This window comes from Trachypithecus francoisi, unplaced genomic scaffold (genome assembly GCF_009764315.1).
Source record: "Trachypithecus francoisi isolate TF-2019V2 unplaced genomic scaffold, Tfra_2.0 Lachesis_group1, whole genome shotgun sequence".
Classification (NCBI taxonomy): domain Eukaryota; kingdom Metazoa; phylum Chordata; class Mammalia; order Primates; family Cercopithecidae; genus Trachypithecus; species Trachypithecus francoisi.
Window position 1 is genome coordinate 150,326,279 of NW_022681454.1, and position 27,624 is coordinate 150,353,902.

Consider the following 27,624-nt stretch of genomic DNA (forward strand, 5'->3'; position numbering starts at 1 on the left):
AGTGGCGCTATCTTGGCTCACTGCAAGCTCCGTCTCCCAGGTTCACGCCATTCTCCTGCCTCAGCCTCCTGAGTAGCTGGGAGTACAGGCGCCCGCCACCATGCCTGGCTAATTTTTTTTTTTTTTGTATTTTTAGTAGAGACGGGGTTTCACCGTGTTAGCCAGGATGGTCTTGATCTCCTGACTTTGTGATCCACCTGCCTTGGCCTCCCAAAGTGCTGGGATTACAGGCGTGAGCCACTGCATCTGGCCAGTTAGCGTGTTTTTAGAGAGGATGGGTTATTCACTCTATCCATGTATAGCCTTATGGTACCTTCTACAGGGTGCTGTGGGTCCTGGGAACTTTGCAGAATGAATGCATTCAACCATGGTCTGTGCAACTATAACAATGTAAAATTTTTTTTGACTGTTATAGAGCTCATAATTTAGGTGTTCTCCTTAATATGATACAGATTTTTAAACAGGGTTGTTGGTATGTATTAAAATTGTATTCAAGCCACAAAAACCTTTTTTTAGGTGAAAAAAATGTGAAGTTTTTAGCAGAGCTTTTGACACTTATTTATATAGTTACTTAGCCTTCAGTTGAAATAAATCAGAAAAACAGTACAGTAGGATCAGAATACTAATGTTGGTTTTCATTGAAATTTTTAGTTCCTAAAAACTTTTATATCATTAATGTTTTGAGACAGGGTTTTGCTCTGTTGCCCAGGCTGGAGTTCAGTTGTGCTGTCATAGTGAACAGCAGCCTGGACCTCATGGGCTTAAGCAGTCCTCTCGCCTCAGCCTCCCCAGTAGCTGGGGCGACAGGTGCATGTCATCATGCCAGGCTAATTTTTTTTTATTTCGTTTTTGTAGAGACGAGGTCTTCCTATGTTGCCCACAGTAGTCTCTAACTCAAGCAGTGCTCTTGTCTCAGCCTTCTAAAGTGTTGGCATTACTGGCATGAGCCATCATGTCCAGTCCCTAAAAACACTTTTAGTTCCTCCTAGATAATATGTTTTTACAAGCACCAGGGTGATTAGGTTTGTATTCATTTTTATTTTTATATTGAAAGGTTATTTGAACCTTTAATAATTCCATATTAAAGAATTACTTAATTCTTTAAGAATTTTGAAAAAAAATCTTGAAGGGTTAGTCTAGAATAAAAATAGGCAAAACACTTCATTAATGTCAACATTCCTGAAACAAAAAAGTAGAATTAAGGTCTGGGGAAGCTGGATGTTATATGTAAATGTGGTGAGGCACTTCCAGAAACTCAGTGTTCCTTGCTTTTGAGACTAGAGATTGCCTTTGGGAGAAGTGGTTTAACTCAGCACTAAAGTCTGAATCAGCTTTGCTTCATTCCATATGCCACTCAGTGGCTTGACTACTTATTGCTATACATCATAATATTTAACAGCAAAATAACTTTGTGGAATATTTCAGTAAGATGTGCGTTCTGAAGAAAGAGCTAGACAAATCCAACAACCCAGGAAGAGACTTAGGAGGCTGGGTGTGGTGGCTCATACCTCTAGCACTTTGAGAGGCAGAGGTGGGAGGATCGGCTTGAGCTCAGGAGTTTGATACCAGCCTGGGTCACAAAGTGAGACCCTGTTTCTACAAAAACAAAACAAAACAAAACAAAAAAAGTGGGGTGTGATGATGTGCACCTGTAGGCCTAGCTACTCGGCAGGCTGAGGCTCAGTTGAGCCCGGGAGGTTGAGGTTGCCATGAGCTGTGATTTTGCCACTGCACTCCAGCCTGGGTGACAGAGAGACCCTGTCTCTGAAAATAATAAAAGGCTATGAGAAGCTTGTTTTAGGCAAGAACGCAGATACTGCTGTGTGAGAAAGAGAAGAGACTTGGATGTTTTGCCGCTGAGAACCAAACTTACATTTCTTAGGAAGGCTTATAGCTAGAAGAGTCAGGTATAAGCTGACATTTCGGCTTCTCTTACGCAGTGGGCTTTGTGCTTCAGATTGCTTTCACTCGCCACGGTGGGTCAGTGAGAAATGAACGTACTTTTTGGATGGATTCCAACATCGGCAGCAGTATTAATTCTGTGAGGGTGTTCTGGATATGTTGTGATATTAAGCTTCTTATTGCTTAAGAAGGTAGCAGAGCTTGCAGTTTTCAGGCTCAAAGGAGAAATTTCCCAAGGCAGTCTTCTCTGTCTAGGAACACCAATCTGAAGATAATGGGGTCTCCTGGAAGCTTGTTACTTGTTTTAAGTGAATTGTCATCAAAGTATTAGTTTGTTGTTCGAGTCTTCCACATATGAAATATGACCCTGAAGTAAATAGTAATTCCCCCCCCATCAATTAAACAAAAGAATGTTGTCATGTTACAAATAATTACTGTAGTAGTCTAGGCAGTATTTCACAGATGTGTGGTGCCCAATTAATATGTTTTTGGAACCGTTCTTTTAGCATTGTCTTTGCAACCAATTTATAAATGATATGAGAAAAAGTCTTGTTTGCTTATTGTAGTCTTTCTCAATGTTTTCTCCAAAAGTAGTAGGGATGTAGTTTTTAAAGTCTACTATAAGCATGAAAATTCTTCAGAAATTAAAAAAAAAAGCTTCAACATTTGTTGAGAATTTAAATACCACTCACTGTTTATTCCTTTTTATTATTCTCCAAAAATCATCTAGTACAATGTATGTTTCAGGAAGGTGACCATATTTAATTCATTGCATTGCCTTCTCTAACATACATATACACATCCCAGTTTGAGAAACATTCTCCAGTCCCTATTGTTTTTACCCAGTTTATTCAAGTATTTAATTTGGAAAACATGGCTCCAAATGACACATGCCTGTTGGATTAAAACTGAGCTTCTTCTGTAGGAAAGATGATTTGCCCCCATGTGAAGTGCGCAGACACCTACTGGTGCATTTAAAGGTGGATCCCAGAGAATACCTTCAGGAAAAGCATAGTCATAGCGTGTGGCCTGCCAAGTGGACCATTGTAAAATGTATATAGTAAATAGTTCATATTGATATCATGCCTTGTACAACATTGACTTTGAGGGTTGTAACTACCTTGTGGATGTTGCTGCCACTAAATTATTTACAATAGGTGAGGTTCTGTTTGAATTACAATCCAGTGTTCGATTGATAGTTATGACAGGTGTATGTAGTGTGAATTTTTGGTGGAGTAATTCTTCTAGGATTGTGATTAATCCTGTTTCTTCAAATCAGATCGTGTTAATCCACTTAATCCGTAAAAAGTGGATTTAAGTAATTGCCCTTGTGTAAATCTTATGGTTTACAAAGGGCTTTCACATGTATCTTCCTTACGTAACCAGGTGGGTATATGGTAGTATTCCCGTTTTATGGATGAGGAGACAGATTCATCAAGGTAAAACAATTTGTTGAAGGTTATAGAGCTATGAAGTGACAGAATATGTGCATGATCCTAGGTGTCCTCTCTCTTTTAGTGCATACTTCTCTACTTGGGAGTGGAAAACCACTTTCCTAGTAAGATCTACAGCTGTCTGTCGAAGGAGACTAAGTCCAAGATTAACGTATGGAAGCAACTGAATACTTTATTAGGCCCCAGTATTATATGGTTCCTAGCAAATCCCTGAAAAAAATGAGCATGACTTGTGTAAGATAGACCCAGGGCTGGTCCTTCTGTAATATTTTACCGTATGCTAGATGACTTCTTTAGTTTTATGCTAATTCTAAGTGTGGATTATCCACAGATATTCAGCTACATAGCTTTTGAAATATGGAAAATTTAAATCGGAAATTTTGGGATTACTTTGTGGAACGCATGCCATTGTAAACGTGTGCTGAGAGGTTGCCTTTAGAGGAGCTGTCCTGTCAGCTTGCTTTGCTTTGGGATTATTTTCAGCAGCAAGTAACAAAACCCTGACTCAACCAGCTCAAACAATAAAGAATGCATGATGTCATTTAACAAGAAGCCTGGAGGCAGGGTGGCTCTGGGTTGGTTTACTCAGCAGGTTAGTGTCAGCACCTGGGAGCCTGGTTCTTCGGACCTGTCTGTTCTGCTGGACTCCGTGTGCTGTGCATCTCCCTTCATGTTTGCAGGAGGTCTGTGTGCTTCACAGCCTCCCACCTGAACATCCAAAGGCAGGTTAAAATAACCCCCCTGGCTACTTTCTCAGAAGTACTCCCCAGCAGACGTCCCCTTCACATCTTACAGGTGGGTCTGCACTCACCTTGAACCACTCACCCGCCCACGCCTGTGGAGTAGTGAAACCATGGGATCAGCTCTGTCCCACAGAGTTTAGTCATAGGGAGCACAACCCGGCTTTGCCTAAGTGGGAGGAAGGGAAGGGGCGGTGGAAGGCCGACAGCAGTGTGTGCTATGCTGAGTGAGTCACCTGAGCTCAGCGGGAAATGAGCGGTCTAGGGCAGTGTTTCTTGAAGCCTAGTCCAGAGACCTAAATCAGCATCGCTTGGGAACTCGATAGACTGGCCGGTTCTCAGACCCCACCCCAGACCTGCTGTGAATCAGACGCTCTAGGGGAGGAGCCCAGAGATCTGTTTTAACAAGCCCTCCAGGTGGCTCTGATGCCTGCTCAAGTTTGAGAACCATTGGCCCAGGGTGAGGCAGCTCAGGGACCACATTACAAAATATACTTTTTGTGGAGGATTAAATAATGAGAGGTAGAAATGGTCTTGTAGGTAAAACAGTGGGGGAAATTGGGAGATGGTTGCTTTTCAGCCTGAGTTACCACCACTGGCCCAGGATTTTATCAAACCTAGAATCCATATGTATTCTCTTCATAGGGTATGCAGTGTTAGCTGGTGGATCTAGTGTGTCTGTCTGAAGAAGTTCTGCTGCAATGATACACATGGGGGTGGGGTTCCAGGCTGAGCTTTGGTGTCCACCTCTCAGGGTCTCATATGTCCTAGCATGCCTGGTAAACAGGTGGGTTAGGCCATCGCAGGTCAGCTTCCAGGGGAGGACTGAGGAACCTTCTCAGGGAGAATTCATTCATTATAAGGGAAGTGAGTTTGGCAGAAAACCTTGGCCCAGTAACAGAAAGTCTCAGTTGTTGGATGGGAGTGGCCGCTCATAGCACAGGGTGGTGTGTGTACTCACATCTGCCTCTTGGCCCAGGCTCCTGTGGAGCTGTGCAGGTGTGTGTGTGTGAGAGAGAGAGCGAGCTTGGTGGGCCTGTAACTGAGGGGTGTGTGTGTGTGTGTGTGTGTGAGAGAGAGAGAGCGAGCTTGGTGGGCCTGTAACTGAGGTGTGTGTGTGTGTGTGTGTGAGAGAGAGCGAGCTTGGTGGGCCTGTAACTGAGGGGTGTGTGTGTGTGAGAGAGAGCGAGCGAGCTTGGTGGGCCTCTGAGGGGTGTGTGTGAGTGTGAGAGAGAGAGCGAGCTTGGTGGGCCTGTAACTGAGGGGTGTGTGTGTGTGTGTGTGTGTGAGAGAGAGAGAGCGAGCTTGGTGGGCCTGTAACTGAGGGGTGTGTGTGTGTGTGTGAGAGAGAGCGAGCGAGCTTGGTGGGCCTGTAACTGAGGGGTGTGTGTGTGTGTGTGTGTGAGAGAGAGAGAGCGAGCTTGGTGGGCCTGTAACTGAGGGGTGTGTGTGAGTGTGAGAGAGAGAGCGAGCTTGGTGGGCCTGTAACTGAGGGGGGGTGTGTGTGTGTGTGTGTGAGAGAGAGAGCGAGCTTGGTGGGCCTGTAACTGAGGGGTGTGTGTGAGTGTGAGAGAGAGAGAGAGCTTGGTGGGCCTGTAACTGGGGTGTGTGTGTGTGTGTGTGTGTGTGTGAGAGAGAGCGAGCTTGGTGGGCCTGTAACTGAGGGGTGTGTGTGGTGTGTGTGTGTGTGTGTGTGAGTGAGAGAGAGCGAGCTTGGTGGGCCTGTAACTGAGGGGTGTGTGTGTGTGAGAGAGAGCGAGCGAGCTTGGTGGGCCTGTAACTGAGGGGTGTGTGTGAGTGTGAGAGAGAGAGAGCGAGCTTGGTGGGCCTGTAACTGAGGGGGGGGTGTGTGTGTGTGTGTGTGAGAGAGAGAGCGAGCTTGGTGGGCCTGTAACTGAGGGGTGTGTGTGAGTGTGAGAGAGCGAGCTTGGTGGGCCTGTAACTGAGGGGTGTGTGTGTGTGTGTGTGTGTGTGTGTGAGAGAGAGCGAGCTTGGTGGGCCTGTAACTGAGGGGTGTGTGTGTGTGTGTGTGTGTGAGAAAGAGCGAGCTTGGTGGGCCTGTAACTGAGGGGTGTGTGTGTGTGTGTGAGTGTGAGAGAGAGGAGACAGGGACAAGGAGAGAGACCCTTGTGGGCCTGTGGCTGAGGTGTGTGTGTGTGGTGTGTGTGTGTGAGACAGAGACTCTGGTGGGCCTCTGGTTGAGGGGTGTGTGTGTGAGAGTGTGAGAGAGGAGACAGGGACAAACAGAGACACTTGTGGGCCTGTGGCTGAGTATGTGTGTGTTTGTGTATGTAAGAGAGAGACAGCCCCTTGTGAGCCTATGACTGAGGGGTGTGTGTGTATGTGTGCGTGTTGAGAGAGACCCTGGTGAGCCTGTGACTGAGTTTTGTGTGCGTGTGTGTGTGAGACAGAGACCGAGACCCTTATGGGTTTGTGGCTGAGTTTTGTGTGAGAGATGGAGACCTGTGGGCCTGTGGCTGAGTTGTGTGTAAGAGAGAGTGAGTGTGCACGAGTGCACCAGTGTGAGAGTGGGGTTATTGGGGCGTGAGGAAGGATATTACTTAAGGCAAAACTGAAAGAAGTGTTCTAAAAGTTCTGTGAGAAACTGGGGTGGGCGGAAGCAGCACGGGCGCTGCCCACCCCAAGGGGACTTCCACACCCCGTTCTGCAGCTGGAGGGCCAGGGCTGCCTGTGGGAGGAGTGGGGACTGGGCGCTGGTGAGGGTGGGGCCCGGGAGCCTGGAGGGAAGGAATAAAATTGGGACGAGGGCCAGGGTCTGGGCCTGGGATAGCCGAGTCTGTTGTGCCACTTATAGGGGAGAGGGGCCTCCCCAGCCACACAGCAGCCCAGGGATTCCCTGCGGCTCTGTTGTGGAATGACAGCATTTGCCAGCTGAGGAGGCTGGATGGAGAAGGGCAACAGGAAGCAACTCAAGTTCAAGTGTGATGTATTAATTTCCCAGGGCTGCCTAATGAAGTGCCACAAACCGCGTGGCTTTAGAACAACAGAAATGTATTCTCTCCTCACAGCCCGGAGTGTGGAAGTCCTCGGTCAAGCCGGCAGGGCCGTGCTGCCTCTGAAACCCTTGGGGAGTCCACCCTCGCCTCTTCCTAGCTTCTGCGGCCTCGCTGGCAGCCTGTGGGGTTTCTTGGCTTGCAGCTGCATCACTCCAGTCTCTTGTCGCACAGCGCTCTCCCCGGGTGTCTCCGTGCTTTCATGTGGCTGGTAGAAGGACACGAGTTACATTGAAGGAGAGGCCCACCCTACTCCAGTCCGGCCTATCTGAACTAATTGCATCTGCACCAACCCTATTTCCAAGTCAGGTCACCTTCTGAGGTACTGGGGTTAGGACTTTGACATATCATTTTGGGCTTGGTGGAGACACAGTTGAACCCATAACACATAGTCCCCAGCGAGACTCATCTGTGAGCTCTTGTGAATGTCCCTCACCTGTTTTCCTTGCCCTCCCCCAACACCAGGGCTCCTGAGAAACGCCTTTTTGGTATTGGGCTGGTGATGTGTGAAGCAATCCACTATGAAGCTTCCTTCGTGAGAGCTGCACGGACCAGTCTGCGGCAGCTTTGGACACCTGGGCTCCAGCCGCAGCCGCAAAACCCACGCAGTTTCTGCCCAGCTCGTTGAACCTGGCCTTTTGGTCGAATGGATTTTATTTCTGAATTATTTCTTTGTGTATCTGTAGGAGCACGTCCAAGGAAAATTCTTTATTTACAAAAGATTGTGAGCGCTGGGGAGAAGTATTTTTTCTTTTTCTTTTCCTTTTTTTTTGAGACAGAGTCTCACTCTCTCACTCAGGCTGGAGTGCAGTGACGCGATCTCAGTTCACGGCTGCCTCTGCCTCCCAGTTCAAGCGATTCTCCTGCCTCAGCCTCCTGAGTAGCTGGGGTTACAAGCATGCGCCACCATGCCTGGCTAATTTTTGTGTTTTTGGTAGAGACGGGGTTTCACCATGTTGGTCAGTCTGGTCTCAAACTCCTGACCTCATGGTCCACCCGCCTCGGCCTCCCAAAGTGCTGGGATTACAGGTGTGAGCCACTGTGCTTGGCCCGATTTTTTTTTTTCTTGCGGAAAATAAGTGGGCAGATTTAATAATGAGCAAATAGGCAAAACCATGAAATCAAACCTTGTTCCTTGCGTCAGAATTCAGAAAAATGCGACTAACTGGTGCCAGGCTGTGTGTGCTGTGGTGTGTCTCTGTATGTGAGTATCTTAAAACTTGTTTCATTATCAGTATAACTTAGCAAATGAATACGAGTTGATTCCCAGGCTGAAGCAGGTCTTGGGCCATTCTTTTGGTTTGCCAGGAGAATCCTTTTGTTATTTCCTGGAAATGCTTGAATCATAGATGAGTCTCTTCCCGCTTCCATGTATTTCAGCTGCAGTTTCCCAAGTGTATAATAGTGCTGTCCATAGGGAATAGCTGCTGTTACTGTGAATTAAAATACTTATAGGTCTACTTTCAGGTGGATAAATGTCACATCCAAATTGCGTGTTAGTTTGACTTTCATGTAACTTAATTAGCAGATTCATGCTTTGGGAAAATCTGATCTGTGATCCTGAAATTGATTACAGTTGGTGTAATTTGTGGGTAATTAGGCGCCTTTACAGTGACTACTCTAGTCATTAGAGGGCTGGGGTAATTTGAGGTTGAAATGTGAGCGTGAGATGGAGAAAGCCCTTGCTCTCTAGTCCTTAATCTTTTAATCCGTTTAACCTGGGTTGTAAATTCAGGCCTTATTTTAATTTGAAAGTATGTTTAGGGAACTGGGAAGGGGTTTCATTAATTCACCACTTTCAGGTCATATAGTTAAGAGAGGGAGGTTATTCCTGATTGTTTACTTGGATAAACATAAAGTTATCGTGAGTACTTGAAAGTAATGAAAAGTGAAGTAATGAAAGTTATGTTGCTCCTTGTTGGAAACAAAAACTTTTAGATTTAAAAAATGAGTGGCCAGGTGGGATGGCTCACGCCTGTAATCCCAGCATTTTGGGAGGCCGAGGCGGGCGGATCACGAGTTCAGGAGATGGAGACCATCTTGGCTAACACGGTGAAACCCCGTCTCTACTAAAAACAAAACAATTAGCTGGGTCTGGTGACATGGGCCTGTAGTCCCAGCTACTTGGGAGCAGGAGAACTGCTTCAGCCTGGGAGGTGGAGGTTGCAATGAGCTGAGATGACGCCACTGCACTCCAGCCTGGGAGATAGAGCGAGACTCCATCTCAAAAAAAAAAAAAAAGAAAGAAAAAGGGCCTAAAACCCAAAGAAAAGCACAAAAACAAGACTCCGTTCAGAGATGTCGTATGGGTATTGTCTGTGTCGAAGTCAGAAATACATTTGTGGCATGTGGAATAGGATTTATGGACACATAGATATCAAGTAACGTGGTCTTTTGTTGAGTTTAAGGCCTGTCACGTAAATGCGCACTACTTGTTTTCTTTTTATTTCCACTTTTGAACTGGGGATAAAAGAGGAAACTGGTGAAGGAGATATATTCCTAGATACCTAAACACCTGTAATATTGACTAATAGAAGAGAGTAGGTGGGAAGTAAGTGCAATAGGAAACTGGTAAAGAGAGAAGAGAAAAAACGGTGTTTTGAAATGGATTGGAGGCATTTTTTTGTCCACACACCTGCTTTGGGGATTTTTTATCAGGTAGACGGTAATTATAGGTGTCAGTCTTAAGAAAGTAAATCACTAGTCTTTTGTATTACTGTTTTCTCAGTCGTCCTTATCAGCTTTTTTGTTGCTCTGTAATCATTCATGTGGTAAGACTAATTTTTAGTCATGTAAATCTGTTTAGGGACAATTTAAACTATTTTGTCAAATTAGTCATTTTATTCTAAGTTTTACATTTTATGCATTTATTTAGTATAGTGAAAGCCTTGTATACACTTTTAATATAATTAGTCCCTGGATATTTGGATTATTTTTTAGTAGTACTTTTTTAGAGTGTGGTTTTTTTTCTTTTCTTTTTTTGAGACAGGGTCTGGTTCTGTCACCCAGGCTGGAGTTCCTTAGCCCAATCTCCGCTCACTACAACCTCAGACTCCCGGGCTCAAGCCATCCTTCCACCTCAGCCTCCTGAGTAGCTGGGACTACAGGCACGTACCACCATGTCTAGCTAATTTTAAAATATTTTTTGTAGAGACAAGGTTTCATCATGTTGCCCAGGCTAGTCTTGAACTCCTGAGCTCAAGTGATCCGCCCACTCCCCAAAGTGTTGAGATTGTAGGCAGGAGCTTCCACACCTGGCAGTTTTTTCCTTCTTGTTTTGAGATGGGGCCTTGCTCCATCACCGAAGCTGGAGTGTAGGTAGCATGATCATAGCTCGCTGCAGCCTTGAACTCCTGGGCTCAAGTGATGCCCCTGCCTCAGCCTTCCAGGTAGTGGGGACTATAGGTCCGTGCCACCATGCTCAGCTAATTAAAAAAAAAAAAAAAAAAATTTCTTTGAAGATGGAGGTCTCACTATGTTGCCCAGGCTGGCCTCAAACTCCTGGGCTCAACAGTTCTCCCATTTCAGCCTCCAAAAGTGCTGAGTTTACCGCCATGAGCCACTGCACATAGCCCAGTTTTTTCTTTTTAGTTCACTTTAAAAATAGAGTTAAAGGAAAATTAGAATTTTAACTAAACCTTATCCAAATTATTACATTTTCCAAATTAATGAGTTTCAGAGAGATTTTTCAAATAATATTCTGAATCCTTATTAATATGCATAAAACTTTGTAGGTGGAATCTCAAGGTTGTGTGTAAAATAAGTCTACCACTTTAGACCTGGGAAAACAAATATTCTGATGTAATAAGTGATTTGAAGAAAATATAGTAATAAAAAACTGGCATGGCATGCCTACTAGAAAGCCCCTGAAGCATACTGGTTAAACTAGTAGGTTATAAACACAGTCTGTGCTCTGAAGGAATGTATATAGTTTTAAGAGAAGGAACATGTGACTTTGGCTACACTTTAAGGTGCGTTTATGAGCTGAGTTTTAAATTTAGTTTTTTTTTAAAACTTATGTATCTTTTCTGGCTTTGTATAATTTGGCTCAGGGCTGGGGGCAGGGTGGAAAGAATATACTGGAAAGTGGGGACCGAGATGGAGGAGTTGACGCCTCCTGCTGGATAAGAGCAGCAGGCTGAGCTCAGGAGGAGAACTTGGTAAGGAGTAGGGGAAAGGAAGGTCAGGAATGAGCCAAGGCTGTAAGATCAGATGGTGAGATACAGGTGGATATGGTAATGAAGACCTGAGGCAGGAGATTTTTGTCCAACCTCAAGGTAGGGTAGTAGCTCAGTGGCTAAAAGATACGCTTGGGGCTGAGCACGGTGGCTCACACCTGTAATCCCAGCACTTTGGGAGGCCAAGGCCCACGGATCACAAGGTCAGGAGTTCGAGACCAGCCTGGCCAGCATGGTAAAACCCTGTCTCTACTGAAAATACAAAAAATTAGTGGGGCATGGTGGTGCACAGCAGTAATTCCAGCTGAGGCAGGAGAATCACTTGAACCCAGGAGGCGGAGGTTGCGGTGAGCCGAGATTGCACCACTGCTCTCTAGCCTGGGCGATAGAACTAGACTGTCTAAAAAAAAAAAAAAAAAAAAAATGATACGCTTGGAACCAGACCATCCGGATTTGAATCTGACATCATACCACTTAGCTGGTGACTTTTGGCGAGTTGCCAAACCTCTCCATGCCTTAGTTTGCCCCTCTCTCAAATAGGGATATTGTTAATAGTACCTGCCACAGAGTTTGTTTTGAAGATTACATAAATCTATGTAAGGCATTTAAATGCCTTGCATGTAAATGCTCTAATATTACCTGCTATGAAATTGAAAAGGTCCTTTTCTTAGTGGTGGCTGCTGTGTAACTGTGATGAGGTATCCTGATCTGGCTTATGGGTGGCAGAATCCTTTCTTTAATGAGTTGTGTCTGAGAAGCTAGAATTGTTATGGATAAGGACCTGGGCTCTGGGTTTGAATCCTAGCTCTGTGGCTTTCCAGCTGTGTGATCTTGAGCCTCAGTTTTCTCATCTGCAAAACTGGGCCAATAGTACGTATCCCATAAGGTACTATTAAGGTACTACTTACCTCATATGGTACTATGTGAGGATCCCAGGGGTTAGTCTATACAAAAGAAACTGTTAATAGTGGAATTTGCAGTTGGCAGTGCATATCAAGGTGTGTGCATGCTTTAGCAAAATTCCACTCTTAAGAATTTCTTAAGGACGTAGGATAAATTTACAAGCCGTATTTACAATTATATCCATCCGTTTATACTGGGGAAAAATTAGGAGCAACTTAATGTCCAATAGTACATCCTTATGGATAATGTTGTAGTACAATATTTGACACAGAAAGGTGTTTATGATACTGACTTCTTTACAGAAAAATTTTCTCTGCAGTCTGGAAGAAACTTCTAAAATATTCAGTGTTTTCATTTGCTAATGAGATTGTATTTTTTTATTATGCCATAAGGTGCATTAAAAAGTAAGACATCTTGACTTGGGGAAACTCACAATAAGGGGAAACAGAGGTTTAGAAAGCACTACCTTTAATAACTGATACAGCAGTCTTATTGTCCTGAGCGCTGTGAACCGAGGAAAGCCCCTTCTGCCAAAGTTGTTTTCATCCTGTTGCAGACCTTGCCTTAGGCTGTCTCACCTAAAGAACAGGAAGTTGTCTTCTTGCAAATGAGGAGTGATTATGAGGCCAGGGGAAACGGAAAAGCTGGAAAGTTCTTTAGCTAACAGCTCTCGGTCAGGGGAGCACTAAGAGGGCCTAGGCACCAGTGGACTTGGTTAGGGGGATATTTTAGACATTTGCTCTGAGACCAGTGCATTGGGTGACCTGCTGGGGCTCCTGCTCTGCCGGTTGTTCACCCTTTACCTGCACGATCCTGGGGAAGTGTGAGAGGGGTCTGGGGAGGGGCAGTAGCTATTCACCAAACTGTGAACCCAAAATATCTGAGACAGATCTGTACCAAATTAGAAAGTTAATTTTATGGCCGGGCACGGTGGCTCATGCCTGTAATCCCAGCACATTGGGAGGCTGAGGCGGGTGGATCATCTGAGGTCAGTAGTTCGAGACCAGCCTTGTCAACATGATGAAACGTCGTCTCTACTAAAAATACAAAAATTAGCCAGGCGTGGTGGTATGCGCCAGTAGTCCCAGCTACTCAGGAGGCTCTGAGGTAGGAGAATTGCTGGAACCTGGGAGGCGGAGGTTGCAATGACCAGAGAGATTGCGCCGTTGCACTCCAGGCTGGGAGACAGAGTGAGAATCCGTCTGAAAAAAAAAAAAGTAAGTTGATTTTGCCAAGGTTGAAGATATGCCTGGAACACAGCCTCAGGAGGTCCTGTGCCCAGGGTGGTTGGGATACAGCTTGTTTTTATGTATTTTAGGGAGACGTGAGACATCAATCAATATGTATAAGGGGAGGGCAGCGGCTTCCAGGTCATAGGTGGGTAAGAGACAAAAGGTTGCATTCTTTTGAGTCCTTGATTAGCTTTTGACTGAATACACAATTTAGTCTGCCTCAGTGAAAGCATTTTTACATGAACAATAGGGCAGAGGAAGCAATCAAATACGCATTTTTTTCAGGTGAGCAGAGGGATGACTTTCTGTCTCCACCTGTGATGAGCTATCAGTTTACATTGCCAGGGTGAAATCCAACAGAACTGTTTTAGGGTCAAGATCTTGAAGCCCATAAGGAATTTCCTTGTGGGTAAACTGTGAGGGAGGTACGTAACTTTTAAAATCTTTGTAGCGATCTTATGTAGGAATAAAACGGGAGGCAGGTTTGCCTGGCGTGATTCCCAGCTTGGCCTTTCCCTTGGCTTAGTGATTTTTGGGGACCGAGATTTAGTTGCTTTCACAGAACAAGTGTGGAACTGTTTCAGTGGAGTAATGAGGATGTGACTGTGCTGGGCTTAAAGGAGTGGATGTCAGCCCTGGCCAGAAAATAGGTCTGAAGATGAATTCCTAGAGTGCCAACGAGGCCTCCGAATGCCAAGCTAGCCCCGCTCCAGGGCGGCGAGACCTTAAATCAGAAAGGCGGTTTCTTTAAAATAATCCCATTCGAAGTGAGGGCATCCAAATCAATTAGGCTATGAATTTAATGGATATGAATTCTTTAGAAAGGTATGAAATTATCCTTGCCTAAGCATTACTTCACAGGCTGGCCTTAAGCTAGTTTTGCAAAACAAATCAAAACATTTTAAATCCATGGAACACTTTATTTAAACAGAATTTTCTGTAGAAGCCTGGTACAAAAGTTAAAGACAGGGCTGCTCCATTGCATCGAAAACGGGGAGGCCCACTGAGGCACAGGGATGGTTGCTTTTCCAGGACCACCCCCGTCATGTCAGTATTATTCAGTAGGGAACACAACCCATTCCCCCAGCCCCACAGGGATTTCAGTAGTCTAAGTTAGTCCCCTCTGCATAGGTCGCTGTGACAGTGTCATTGTCATTCTCTTTGGTTTTGTTAGTGAATGATTTAGGATTCAGTGTTTATGAACACTTGTTTTGTTTTTGTTTGAAACAGAGTCTCATTCTGTTGTCCAGGTTGGAGTGTGGTGGCATGATCCTGGCTCACTGCGGCCCCACCTCCCAGGCTCAGGCAATCCTCCCACCTCAGCCTCCTGAATAGCAGGTGTGAGCCACCACGTCTGGCTAATTTTGTTTAATTTTTTTTGTAGAGATGGGGGTCTCACTATGTTGCCCAGGCTGGTCTCGAACTCCTAGGCTCAAGTGATCCACTCGCCTTGGCCTCCCAAAGTGCTGGGATTACGGGTGTCAGCCACTGTACTCGGCCTATGAAGACATTTGTTTGTTTTTGTTTTGTTTCTGAGACAGGGTGTCATTCTGGGGCCCAGGCTGGAGTACAGTGGCACGATCATGGTTCACTTAAGCCTCGAACTTCCAGGCTCAAGCAATCCTCCCACCTCAGCCTCCCTGGTAGCTGGGACTACAGGCACGTGTGCTCATGCCCAGCTAGTTTTTGTGGTTTTTTTTTTTTATAGAAATGGGGTTTTGCCATGTTGCCCAGACTGGTCTTGAACTCCTAGGCTCAGGCGATCCACCTGCTTCAGCTTCCTAAGGTGCTGGGATTACTGGCACGAGCCAGCGCACCTGAACAAGATTTTCGAAGGGAATTTTTTTGAGGACTTTGGGGAAAGTTTGTCTCCCCTCTGAAGGATGCCAGTGAGTGTGTGCTGCTGAGAGGATGGCAGGATGGCAAGGTGGGGGCATTCTGCAAGCATCACAACATCATTGAGCTACTGAATCAACCTCCCTAAAACTGGCTTCCAGGGCTTTTGGTCATGTGAGTCATGTGAGAGAAAAATTCTCCTTTACCTTTTTCTGAGTTAGGCCTCATGCCACTTGAAGCTGAAAACATTCTATTGCACCCCGGTTTTAAGCACCCTCCCCTGGTCTCTGAGATCAGCCCCTTAGGAACCTGTGGCTCTTTAACTCAGTGTGAAATGCTTTGCTCGCCATAGAATCATGTATCAGGAGAGTTATGTTGATTAAATTAGGTCTTACAGTTTATGTTATATATTCAAAGACGTATTTTTGTAGTCTGCATTTCAGGTAAAGTGTTTTCCATGTTGGAAATCCCACGAGGTTCGCATATCTATTGCTGCTGCTTTTCCCTGTTCTGGAAAAGAAAGTTATTTGCCTGCCGAACACATGGACATGAAATTAGAAAGTGATGACAAGCGTTCATGCCTGGCTCTTTTTATCGTAGACTATACTCTTTTCTACTCTACTATTTCATCTGTGTTTGTAAACATGTATCTCATAAAGCAGAAATCCTTTTTTTCTTTTTGTTATGAAAAATTTCCAAAAAAAAAAAAAAAGGTTGAGAGCCTTGTACAGTGAACACCCAGATACGCATCTCCTAGGTTCAGCTTCTACAGACATACTTAATGGTTCTGATGGGAGAGGCCTGTGTGTAAGCATTTTGAAGTTTTTGGCTGAAGAAAAACGTTATGTTCACTTCTTTTTTTCATTTTGTGAGATTTAAGGCATAGCTCCTGTTCAGTCTGCCTGCCATTCTCTGAGTTTATGTAGGAGGTGGATGGGAGAAGATGGAGGAGGATGGAAAATAAGCAGCTTGCTTTGTTCACAAATGATGCTTGGTAGGCTCTGGACAGAGCCAGGGGTTTGGGGGAGTCCTGAGCTTGGTGCCCTTGATCTGCTCTTGCACCCTCTGAGGCTAAGGAGCCTGGGAGGAGCCCTCCTCTGCTGGGAACTTTTCCTAAAAGCCCACTTATGGGCAGAAAAGCAGGGTTTACAGCAGCAGAGCCAAGGAGGGCCTCAGCCAGCTTCCTTTGCTCTCCCACTCATTCCCAGCTCGCTATTTAACTTGACATCCTGTAACATGTGTTTCAGTGAATTGGTTCATAAAAATGTTTTTTTGCAGGATTCTGGAATAGAAGCTGCACATTCTTTAGATACATGGCTAATCGCAGTGTGGGTGTGTGTGTATTTTTGGAGGGGGGTAGGGAAGTGGGGGGTGAGCACAGTTCTTTCAAGCTGTGCATCTCTTCACAAGATGCAAATGTTTTTCCCCTTAGTGTTTATGGAGAGTGTGAACAATGAGGAGTTGAGATCCTGTGGCCCTTTGGTCCCCAGGGTCTTCTCATTCGGCCCTACTGAGCAAGACTGGCTTCCCATTTGCCCTCGTCTTTTTCTCCTTCGGTCACTCTGGAAACTAGTAGTTAGGAGCTGGAGATTGAGAAGTTGCCATTTAGAAGTTTATGCGACAAATGCAGAGGAGTGTCAGTTCCAGACTTTGCAGTTGTATCAACTTCGAGCTTTTGCCAACCTTTCTTGGAAAAAAACCCACTGGAATTAAGTGAAACCTCACAACACTGCACAGTGTAGCCAGTTCTGCATTTGGAGTATGTAAGCCTGGAATTGTGGGAAGCTGGAAGTTGCCCCTTCGTATGAATGTTTGTTTTTGTTGTCCTTTTCCTTGAACGTAGTCTTACGTAGAGAACTTGGGCAGCCTGTCATTTTCCAAAACCTCTGTGGCTCATCCTAGGCACAACTCATGTTTCTCCTTTCTTCTGTTAGTATTTAGGGATGGGCCAGGCCTGAACTGACTGTTTCAGGGCTCGGAGGCTGCGCCTTGTATCTTGTGAGCACTGGTTCTGGGTAGTCGCCTCCCTGCGGTTAGTGGTGCCCAGCTGTCAGCTGCTGTAGTTCAGACATGGCCTCGGGAGGTTTGGAGAATGCCCAGCGCTTGTCTGCCCATTGTTGCTGACCTGCAGCCAACATGTGGCGTGGCTCTGTGTGCACATCTTCCATGGCTTTATCAGTCTTGACAGGAGTCTTCCAACTTTCTGCCAGTGATGAAAGATCTTTATGATGTTCTTTTTTTTTTTTTTTGAGATGAGTCTTGCTCTTTGGCCAGGCTGGAGTGCAGTGGCACAATCTCAGCTGACTACAACCTCCGCCTCCCAGGTTCAAGTGATTCTCCTGCCTCAGCCTCCTGAGTAGCTGGAACTACAGGCATGCACCACCATGCCCAGCTATTTTTGTATTTTTAGTAGAGAGGGGATTTCACCATGTTGGCCAGGATGGTCTCAATCTCTTGACCTTGTGATCCACCCACCTTGGCCTCCCAAAGTACTAGGATTACAGGTGTGAGCCACTGTGCCCAGCCCCTTATAACATTCTTATCCTGATTGGTTATTCAGCTTCAGCTTGAGCACTTCATGTGATGGGAAGTTCACCTTTGAAACTGACTTTTCATTCTTGAGCCTCTCTCATTGTTAAGATGTTCTCTGATTTTGACTTTACGTTTGCTCTCTTGAGTCTTCCACCGTCAGATCCCAGTCTCACAGACTTGGGACAGTTAACACATGTCTTCTCTAGGTTGGTTTTACCTATTTTTATTTTAACTCGCCCAGGCTAAATTATTCCTCATGTTTTTCAGTCAGTTCTAATGTTTTTTTTTTTTTTTTTTTTTTTTTTTTTTTTTTTTGAGACGGAGTCTTGCTCTGCCGCCCAGGCTGGAGTGCAGTGGCCGGTCTCAGCTCACTGCAAGCTCCGCCTCCTGGGTTTACGCCATTCTCCTGCCTCAGCTCCCAAGCAGCTGGGACTACAGGCGCCCGCCATGTCGCCCGGCTAGTTTTTTTTGTATTTTTTAGTAGAGACGGGGTTTCACCATGTTAGCCAGGATGGTCTCGATCTCCTGACCTCGTGATCCGCCCGTCTCGGCCTCCCAAAGTGCTGGGATTACAGGCTTGAGCCACCGCGCCCGGCCCAGTTCTAATGTTAACTTGGTCAGAACCATCCTTCCTTCTCCCCTCCCTCCCCTCCTCTCCTCTCCTCTCCTCTCCTCCCCTCCCCGCTTCCCTTCTTTTCTTTCTTTTCTTTTTGCAGGAATGCATAGGGTCTCACTCTCTTACCCAGGCTGGAGTGCAATGGTACAATCACGGCTCACTGCAGCCTCAAACTCCTGGGCTCAAGCAGTCATCCTGCCTCAGCCTCCCATGTAGCTAGGACCACAGGCTTAACCATACCTCCCCACCCCCAGCTGATTTTTATAAATTTTTTGTAGAGACGGGGTTTCTTTATGTTGCCCAGGCTGATCTTGAACTCCTTGGGCTCAAGTAATCTTCCAGCCTCAGCCTCCCAAAGTGCTGGGATTACAGGCGTGAGCCATCACACCCATCCCTGAACTTTTTTAGTTTAAATTTTGCCAGTAGTGGATAGGGTGATTCTGTTGAGATCTGAATGCTGCCCTATGTTGTGAATCCATTTCTTTTTTGGTCTGGACTCTGCTTATTTTAATGAAGCCCAAGATTTCATTAGCACTTCTAGCAGCAGTGTCTTTCTACTCAAATCGTGTTATTTTATGGCCAAACAAGATCAAACACAAACAAAAAAAAAACCTTTGGGTCCGTCATCTTCTTTTTATTTTAACGGGAACTGCTAACTTCTCTTTCTCAATATACACTTAAGTAATTAATTGCCTTCTTTAAAATAAAAGTATTTACATTTGGTCTTGTTAAGCTTTATCTAGATGATTTAGAACTATCCTTAGCCTATTGAGACCAAAGAAGCACACACACACGTGCACACGCGCACGCACACAGATGCACACACACAGAGGCACGTGCACTTTTTTCCTAGTTGTGAAAATCGATGGAATGACCACATGGCTCAGTCTCCTCTTTCTCCAGCGATGCCATTTCATGATCAGATAGAAATTTAAAGGGTGAATAAAAACCTACAGTGAAGAAATGCTATCGGTTGATAAGAGAGTTAAAGACATTCTGGAAGATAGAAAGTGGATAACTGATAGAAAATGGTAACTGATGAAAGTGGAAGATTAACGGGATGTGCCAAGTACCCTGCCCAGTGGATTTAAAGACTCCCACCAAGCATATTGTGAAATTTTAGAACAACAACAATAATGACCATACTGGATGCTTAACTAAAGAAACAGGACTTATAATGCCCACCTCACAGGGGTTTTGCAAGTATTAATGTAAATAATGTGAGTAAAACCTCTACTGTATTTTCTGGCACGTGGTAAGGAGTCTCAGGGTATGCGTGCAGGTGTTGTATTACTGCTTGTGGTCACTTTTCTTACCGTCATCACTGTCACTGCTATGGTGGTGAAGAAGCATATCAGTTAGGATTAGGATCAGCTTCATGAGACAGAAAACCCAGTAACATAAATGAGATAGAAGCTTTCCTCTATACTGCTTATCTGAGAGAGCAGAGGGCAGGTGAGGGCTGAGGTGATAGCTTCATAATCGTCAAGGCCGTGCGTTCTCTGTGTCCTAGTCCAAGGTGACTGCCCAATCCGCAGGATTATCTTCATTTCCCCTCCAGGATGGAGGAAGGAGCTAGAGTAGGATTTCCCCTCTGCCTTTTCTAGGTCACTTCCTGGAAGTAGCCCCCAAAGGTTTTTTTTTTTTTTGAGGCAGAGTCTTACTGTTACCCAGGCTTCAGTGCAGTGGCATGATCATGGCTCACTAGAACCTCAACATTCAGGGCTCAAGTGATCCTTCCACCTCAGCCTCACAAGTGGCTGGGACTACAGGCGCCCGCCACCATGCCTGGCTAATTTTTGTAGAGATGAGTTTTCACCATGTTGCCCAGGCTGATCTCAAACACCTGGGCTCAAGCAGTCTTCCTGCCTTGTCCTCCCAAAGTGCTGGGATTACAGGTGTGAGCCACTGCGGCTGTGCCAAACTTTTATATACATGTCATTTCCAGAACTTAGTCATATGGTTGCGTCTCAGCTGCAAGTGGTAGGCTGGGAAGAGGAGTCTTTTCTGCAGCCATGTGCCTGTTTCAAAATGTCTTTTTAAGGAGGACAGGAAAAACAGCTATTGGATTTGACAGTTAGCATTCTCTTGGTCACAGTAAACTTTATTAGTGTACTCAATCCTAGGCTTCTGCAAGGTAAGATTTGTTCTGACTCTTTGGGAGTTAACACAAAGGATCATTGGCATACTAACTTGTGCTCTGGTTGAAAAATGAATTATTTGTGAACTAGTCATTAAACCATAGAAGCTTGTCATATGACTGAATGTGCATTTAAATGGCTTCTGCTGAAAAAGTTCAGTTTAACATTACTTTGGAAAAGTTCTACATATAAAAGAAAATTGCAAATTATTGAAACTATCTTATGAGACTGGTATTAGTCATCCATTATCCTTTTGGGATGGAGATAATTCATGAAGATTGCTTTGACTATGAGAAGATGCTTGGAGCATTTGGTGTTTATAATTTGTTACTTGATCTCTCTGCCCTGGAAGTGCTATCACTCTTGATTGTCGCTCCTGGGAAATCTCTATCTTGGGTTTTTCACATTATTCCTTTCTGTTATGAAGATAACTAGGGGTCCATGGCCTTTTTCCTAGATGTAAAATTTCTAGAAAGCCAATTACTGCAGAGTCTCATTTTGCAGGATCATCTTTTTTTTTCCTCTACTCTTCCTGACCATGTTTATTTCTATTGACCCAAATACTTGAGATTTATTTTTAGTTAGAAGAACTCAGAGATGCCTAAAGGCTGATCTTAAACTCAATAAACTACATTAAAACAAACAAAGATATAATTTCAGTTTCTCACACTTAACTTGGAGAGTGTTTTCTCACTTAGAAACTTTCTCAAAAACCGTAACACTTAGCAAATGCACATGTGATGTTTTCCATTGCTATAACTTTCTCATTTAATTCACTTTTTCCTTTTTCCTTTTTAGAATACGGGGGAACGTTTCAGGGATTTGGTTCTTCCTTCTTTCTCTGGGAGCATAACATAGCTTGTAAAATTGTACAGAAGATAGGACAGGGTTAACCATTCAGGTAGGATAGAGTAGGGTAGGGTTCAAGTCACTTGGCATAAAAGGGAAAGCTTTTTAAAATAAGGCAAAATGAGTAGCTTCTGTCTACGAGTTACTATTATTTTCAGATTTACTCATTATACAAAATTCTATTTAGGATATCATTTCGAAAAAACCTATTAGGATATACTATTGGGTAAACAGAAATATTAATAGTTAAAAAAATTGGTGTGTATTAAATTAATGCCTTCATTTCATGGCTGGAGTCAGGACAAAGAGTCAGATGATGTGGCTCCTAAAACTTACTAGTGGTATGATTTGGGGGAAATCACTTAACTTCTGGGTTTGTTTTACTAGAAGCAGAATGAGGCTAATGTCTGTCTTGCTAGCCTCGTTGCAAGAATGTAATAAGATACGGGTTATAAAAGTACTCTGAAAGTGATGAAGAGTCATCAAAATGTAAGGTTATGTTTTGTAAAACTCACAGCTGAGATTAGAAACAAATCTTTAATAAGGAAAGACAACAATTAGAAAACCTCACTTCTCTGATTTTTCAATGTATATTGAAGCCTTTGCTTTTGAATATACTGTGTAGTGAATGTTAAACACACTTGTGTGTGTGTGTGTGTGTGTTTGTTTTTTGAGACGGAGTCTCACTTTGTGGGCCAGGCTGGAGTGCAGTGGCACGATCTCAGCTCACTGCAAGCTCCACCTCCTGGGTTGACGCCATTCTCCTGCCTCAGCCTCCTGAGTAGCTGGGACCACAGGAGCCCGCCACCACGCCCGGTCAATTTTTTTGTATTTTTAGTAGAGACAGGGTTTCACCATATTAGCCAGGATGTTCTTGATCTCCTGACCTTGTGATCCGCCCGCCTCGGCCTCTGAAAGTGCTGGGATTAACAGGCATGAGGCACTGCACCCGGACTTTTTTTTTTTTTTTTTGAGACGGAGTCTCACTCTGTTGCCCAGCCTGGAGTGCAGTGGTGTGATGTCGGCTCACTTCAGCCTCCACCTCCTGGGTTCAAGCGATTCTCCTGCCTCAGCCTCCTGAGTAGCTGGGATTATAGGTGTGCACCACCACGCCTGGCTAATTTTTGTATTTTTAGTAGAGATGGGGTTTTACCATGTTGGTCAGGCTGGTCTCTAACTCCTGACCTTGTGATCCGCCTGCCTTGGCCTCCCAAAGTGCTGGGATTATAGGTGTGAGCCACTGTGCCTGGCCACTGTTCTTTATACTAAGCAAGAGAAATATTATTTTGCTGATTGGTTAGTCTGAGTTGTAATATAAAGTTTCTTATAAATGATGATTTTTTTTCATTTACCCTGTAGAATTAGCAAAATTTTATAAGTCTCTTAACTAGATTATGAGATTTGCTTCCATAGAAAGACTTTTCCCATTACTGAATGAAACTTAGGATACATGCGAAGCAGAATCCTTGACATTTTGCCTCTTCATCTCATTTGCCACAGACAACATGCCTTCGTCAAGGATGGATGCATTCACTTGAATCTTAGCTTGTGTTTTCAGCGTGACCAGCCTTGCTGAGTTGTAACAGAGGTTAGGTTTCCAGGGGGCATGTGTGAGCAGAGGATGGGTTGGCTAGGAGCGAACTGTGGGGTGTAGAGTAAATGTCAGGGAACTAGGCTCCTTGGCTTTTAGATGACTGTCGTCTCCCTATGTCTTCACATAGTTTTCCCTTTGTACCGTCTCTTGGTCCAACTTTCCATTTCTTTCTTTTTTTTGAGATGGAGTCTTCCTCTGTCGCCCAGGCTGGAGTGCAGCGGTGCGATCTTGGCTCACTGCAACCTCTGCCTTCCGGTTTCAAGTGATTCTCCTGCCTCAGCCTCTCGAGTAGCTGGGACTACAGGCATGCACCACCACACCTGGCTAATTTTTGTATTTTTTAGTAGAGATGGGGTTTCACCATATTGGCCAGGCTGGTCTGAAACTCCTGACCTCGTGATTCACCTGGCTCGACCTCCCAAAGTGCTGGGATTGCAGGTATGAGCCATCTTGCCCAGCCCTCAACTTGCCATTTCTTACAAGGTTGCCAGTCATACTGGATTGGCGTCCACTTTGATGACCTCATTTTAATTTCGTTAACGTCTTTGAAGATCTTATCTCCAAATATAGTCACATTCTGATAAATGGGATGAGAACTTGCACATAGGAATTTTGTGAGGAACACAATTCAGCCCATAGCATGTCCTGAAGGGGAAAAGCAAAACGTAGGTCATGGTTCTTGGTATTCAGGTTCTCATTCTATTTAGAGAGAAGTTCAAAGCCCATGACACATTAATTGCATGAGACAGTACTATAATTTCATTTCCCAGCTAAAATATACCCCTAAATGAGTTGAGCAGTAAAATCATACAAATTCAGAAAAACAGAGCTAATTTGAGGCCAGAATGGTGAGAGAGGGACTTGTGAAAAAGCAGGGACTTGAGAGGAACTGGAGACATCAAGTTGGAATGAGTAAGAGCGTGCCCAGGGTGTGGTGGGGAGGCTGCCCGGCCAGAGCAGAGGGCTTGTTTTGTGTGTGCAGCATGTGTCTCAGATATTTCGTACCAGATCTTGATAGCTTTAATGGTTGTCTTTGAAATTAAAACTTTTTCATGGAGTAAAAAAAGATCAGAGAGAAGTGTTTAAAGTAGAAGATAGCAAAGCAGAACTAACTTAGGTATAATTGCGCTGTGAAGGTGAAAAACAATAGTAGAGTGGAACTAATATTTAAAATCCAAGGAAAGGCTCTAAAAACAAAAGATGACCTGAATCTAGATATTAGAAGAGCCCGCCAGGTGATACCTGGGAAAAGTAACCCAAAATTATAAACTCTGAGATACATTCTATTAGATTTCAAAGATAAAGAAAAACAATTTCTCAAGAATTCCTTGCAAAAAAAGATTGTATAGTTTACAGGGACAAAAGAATTTGACTGTCATCATGTTTCTCAAAATGACATACAAAGCAAGGTAACAATGGAGCAGCAGCATTTTGAAAAGATTTTAGGGAGTGACAACCAAGGATTTTGTATTCAGCCAGGCTGTCCTTCAGGTATCAAGAATAGAGAAACAGTTTACACAGTGACTCAGGGAATTCTGTACTTTAAGCCTTTATTGTTAGAGGGTGAACTGCTTCATTCAACCAAAAATTGGGTAAATTTCAGCAAAATGACTGATAGTAAGTATTTACGCTGGGTGCGGTGGCTCATGCCTGTAATCCCAGCGCTTTGAGAGGCCAAGGCGGGTGGATCATCTGAGGTCAGGAGTTCAAGATCAGTCTGGCCAACATGGTGAAACCTGTCTCTACTAAAAATACAAAAAATGAGCCAGGCCTGGTGGCACATGCTTGTAATCCCAGCTACTCAGGAGGCTGAGGCAGGAGAATCGCTTGAAGCTGGGAGACAGAGGGTGCAGTGAGCCGAGATCACACCACTACATTACAGCCTGGGTGACAGAGTGAGACTCTGTATCCAAAAAAAAAAAAAAAAAAAAAAAAGAAAGACAGAAAAAAGAGTATTTATTACTCTGTTTACAGATCTGAGACTAACACAGAAGAGGAGACCAGAGTGGGGAATAAAAACTTCCCCTGTAACCATAGCTGAAAACTCTTGGAGGTGGTTTGCTGGCACAGTTTGGGTTCTTTAGAAGTGGATGCTAAGACAGTTTGGTGTACAGGAATGCACATTTTTAAAGGATTAACACCTGTGGAAGGGAGGGGGCAGAAGCAGAGTTGGGCAGAGCGAGAAGTCAAACTGCAGTGTAGGCTTGCAGAGCCTTGAACAACACTATGGGAAGGTTTGGAGTGTTAATGGCCCATCAGAGCTATCCAGTGTTGGGTTGAAGTGGCCAGCCTTGTTTTTATATGCCTGTCTTCATCAGTCTCTGGATGTGAACTGTCCTTGGGAGGTTATGTTTTGGGTGGGTGGCTGTCAGCCAAGGCAAACCCTGAAGGACCAACTGCTAGAGGCTGTCTCCAACTAAGGCAGTGGGGTTCTTGAAGTGGGATCTGCATGGCACATCTCCATGTCCCCAATGCTTGCTTTTTCTCTAGTAAAAGACTGTGTTTACAGTGGTAAGTTAGGAAGATGAGTTTCTTCTCATTGCTGTAGAATTCTGTTACCTTCTGGCTTCCAAGAGTCTGGAACATCCTGTTCACATTTGGACTATTCTTCACATTGTGAGTCCTGATGTCCCAAAAGAGAATACAAAACAAAAATGTAAGAACCTATCAAACTGTATTATCCAGATTCTCTTGCTGTTAGGATGCAGACTTTTTTTTTTTTTTTTTTTTTTTTTGAGGCGGAGTCTCGCTCTGTCGCCCGGACTGGAGTGCAGTGGCCGGATCTCAGCTCACTGCAAGCTTCGCCTCCCGGGTTTACACCATTCTCCTGCCTCAGCCTCCCGAGTAGCTGGGACTACAGGCGCCCGCCACCTCGCCCGGCTAGTTTTTGTATTTTTAGTAGAGACGGGGTTTCACTGTGTTAGCCAGGATGGTCTCGATCTCCTGACCTCGTGATCCGCCCGTCTCGGCCTCCCAAAGTGCTGGGATTACAGGCTTGAGCCAGCGCGCCCGGCCGGGATGCAGACTTTTGACTTAAGTTTTTGCCGTTTGAGTGAGATCTTGTAGCAAGACTTGGATTCAAGAGTGAGATATAAAACAAACAAACAAAAAACCAGGGAATGCTTACGTGGTGTGGGTGATTTCAGAGGCAGCTTCCTGATCATAATACAGCTGGGGTGCATCTAGTGGCCATGTTGGCAGCTGCTCCCTTACCAGACCAGTTCTACAGTGGGATTCAGCCCAGATCCTAGAGCTGGGTATCACTGTCCTCTGCTGCAGTAAATGACTTTGAAACACCTAGAATGGATTCTGTAGCTGGCAGCTGAGAACGCTGACACATTTCGTGGATGAGTTGTGTGAAGGAGAGACTGGAGGCAAGGAGATTGATTAGAAGGTGAAGGCCTGAATTAGGATGGGTTTAGTAAAATAAGAAGTGATTTGAGGAGAATGTAAAAGAGGGAATGAATCATATTTAATGATGTTAGAATAAAGAAATGAAGGGAAAAAAGTCACTTAGCGTTACCTCTGGGGAATGGATTTGGGTGTAACATAGCAATGGGTGTTGGATATTTGGGTGTATGTGAATAATAGGAAGGCAGATAGACTTTTTAATTTATACCCAACTCTATGTTGTGTTTACTGCATGCGTGGAATATTTTTATAATCTTAAAAAAGATATCTCTAAGGTTTGAACCAGGATGACCAAAAATATTGTGGTGTCCATATGAGATGTTACTTTTTCTAACCTGAGAAGTCACAGTAAGTAAAATGCATAAAAACCGTGAAGACTGGAATTGCTGAGTAAGAAAATTATGTCGATATTCCATCTGAATCCTAAGTTCAGAACTTTACAAACACAATTACTGAGCTCCTGCTGGGTGCCAGGCAATGTGCTAGGTGCCTTAGGTATTTTCTTATTTAACCCTTTATTCTCACATCTGTTTCGCTGATAATGTTTTCCACTAAATAGACTCCCAATAAAAATTGATGAATGATGTATCTCATCGAATTCCCTGAATTGAGAGATGTGATTTAATGTTTTTCATTAATTTTTTTTTTTTTTAAACTCGGACACCCAGGCTGGAGTGTAGTGGCCTCAACCTCCTGGGATCAAGCGATCCTCACACCTTAGCTCCCCAAGGAGCTGGGACTACAAGCACATACCAGCACGTCCTGCTAATTTTTTTATTTTTCATAGAGAGAGGGTCTCACTATCTTGCCCAGGTTGATCTCAAACGCCTGAGCTCAAGATCTTCCTGCCTTGGCCTTCCAAAATTCTGGGATTACAGGCATGAGCCACCATGCCCGGCCTAGTGTTTTTCTTTAAATGGCTTATCTTAAGTAAGTTAAAAAGATGGTGCATTTTTATTTGCATAGAATAAAATTTTGCATATATAACCTCTGTTGCTTTTTAATTGTACATAACACATCTTAAAAACAAAAAGAGGGCCGAGTGTGGTGGCTCATGCCTGTAATCCCAGCACTTTGGGAGATTGAGGCAGGGGGATTGCTTGAGGCCAGGAGCTCAAGACCAGCCTGGGCAACATGGCGAAACCTTGTCTCTACCAAAAACAACAACAACAGAAAGTAAAAATTAACTGGGCATAGTGGTGGCTTGCACCTGTAGTCCCAG

General features: G+C 44.4%; 1 protein-coding gene across 6 annotated transcripts in view; it reads left to right on the plus strand.

The window, feature by feature from the left end:
- TMEM131L (transmembrane 131 like) overlaps nucleotides 1–27,624 on the plus strand; it is a 172,504-nt gene that overhangs the window by 16,268 nt on the left and 128,612 nt on the right. Inside the window, exon 1 of one of the 6 annotated variants that reach the window (XM_033215521.1) lies at nucleotides 8,120–8,314. The exons of the other annotated variants lie outside the window; for them this stretch is intronic. Coding sequence (XP_033071412.1) covers nucleotides 8,226–8,314 — 89 coding nt within the window. The 5' untranslated portion in view covers nucleotides 8,120–8,225. Of the gene's footprint in view, nucleotides 1–8,119; nucleotides 8,315–27,624 lie in introns of those variants that run through there. 6 annotated transcript variants of the gene reach the window in all.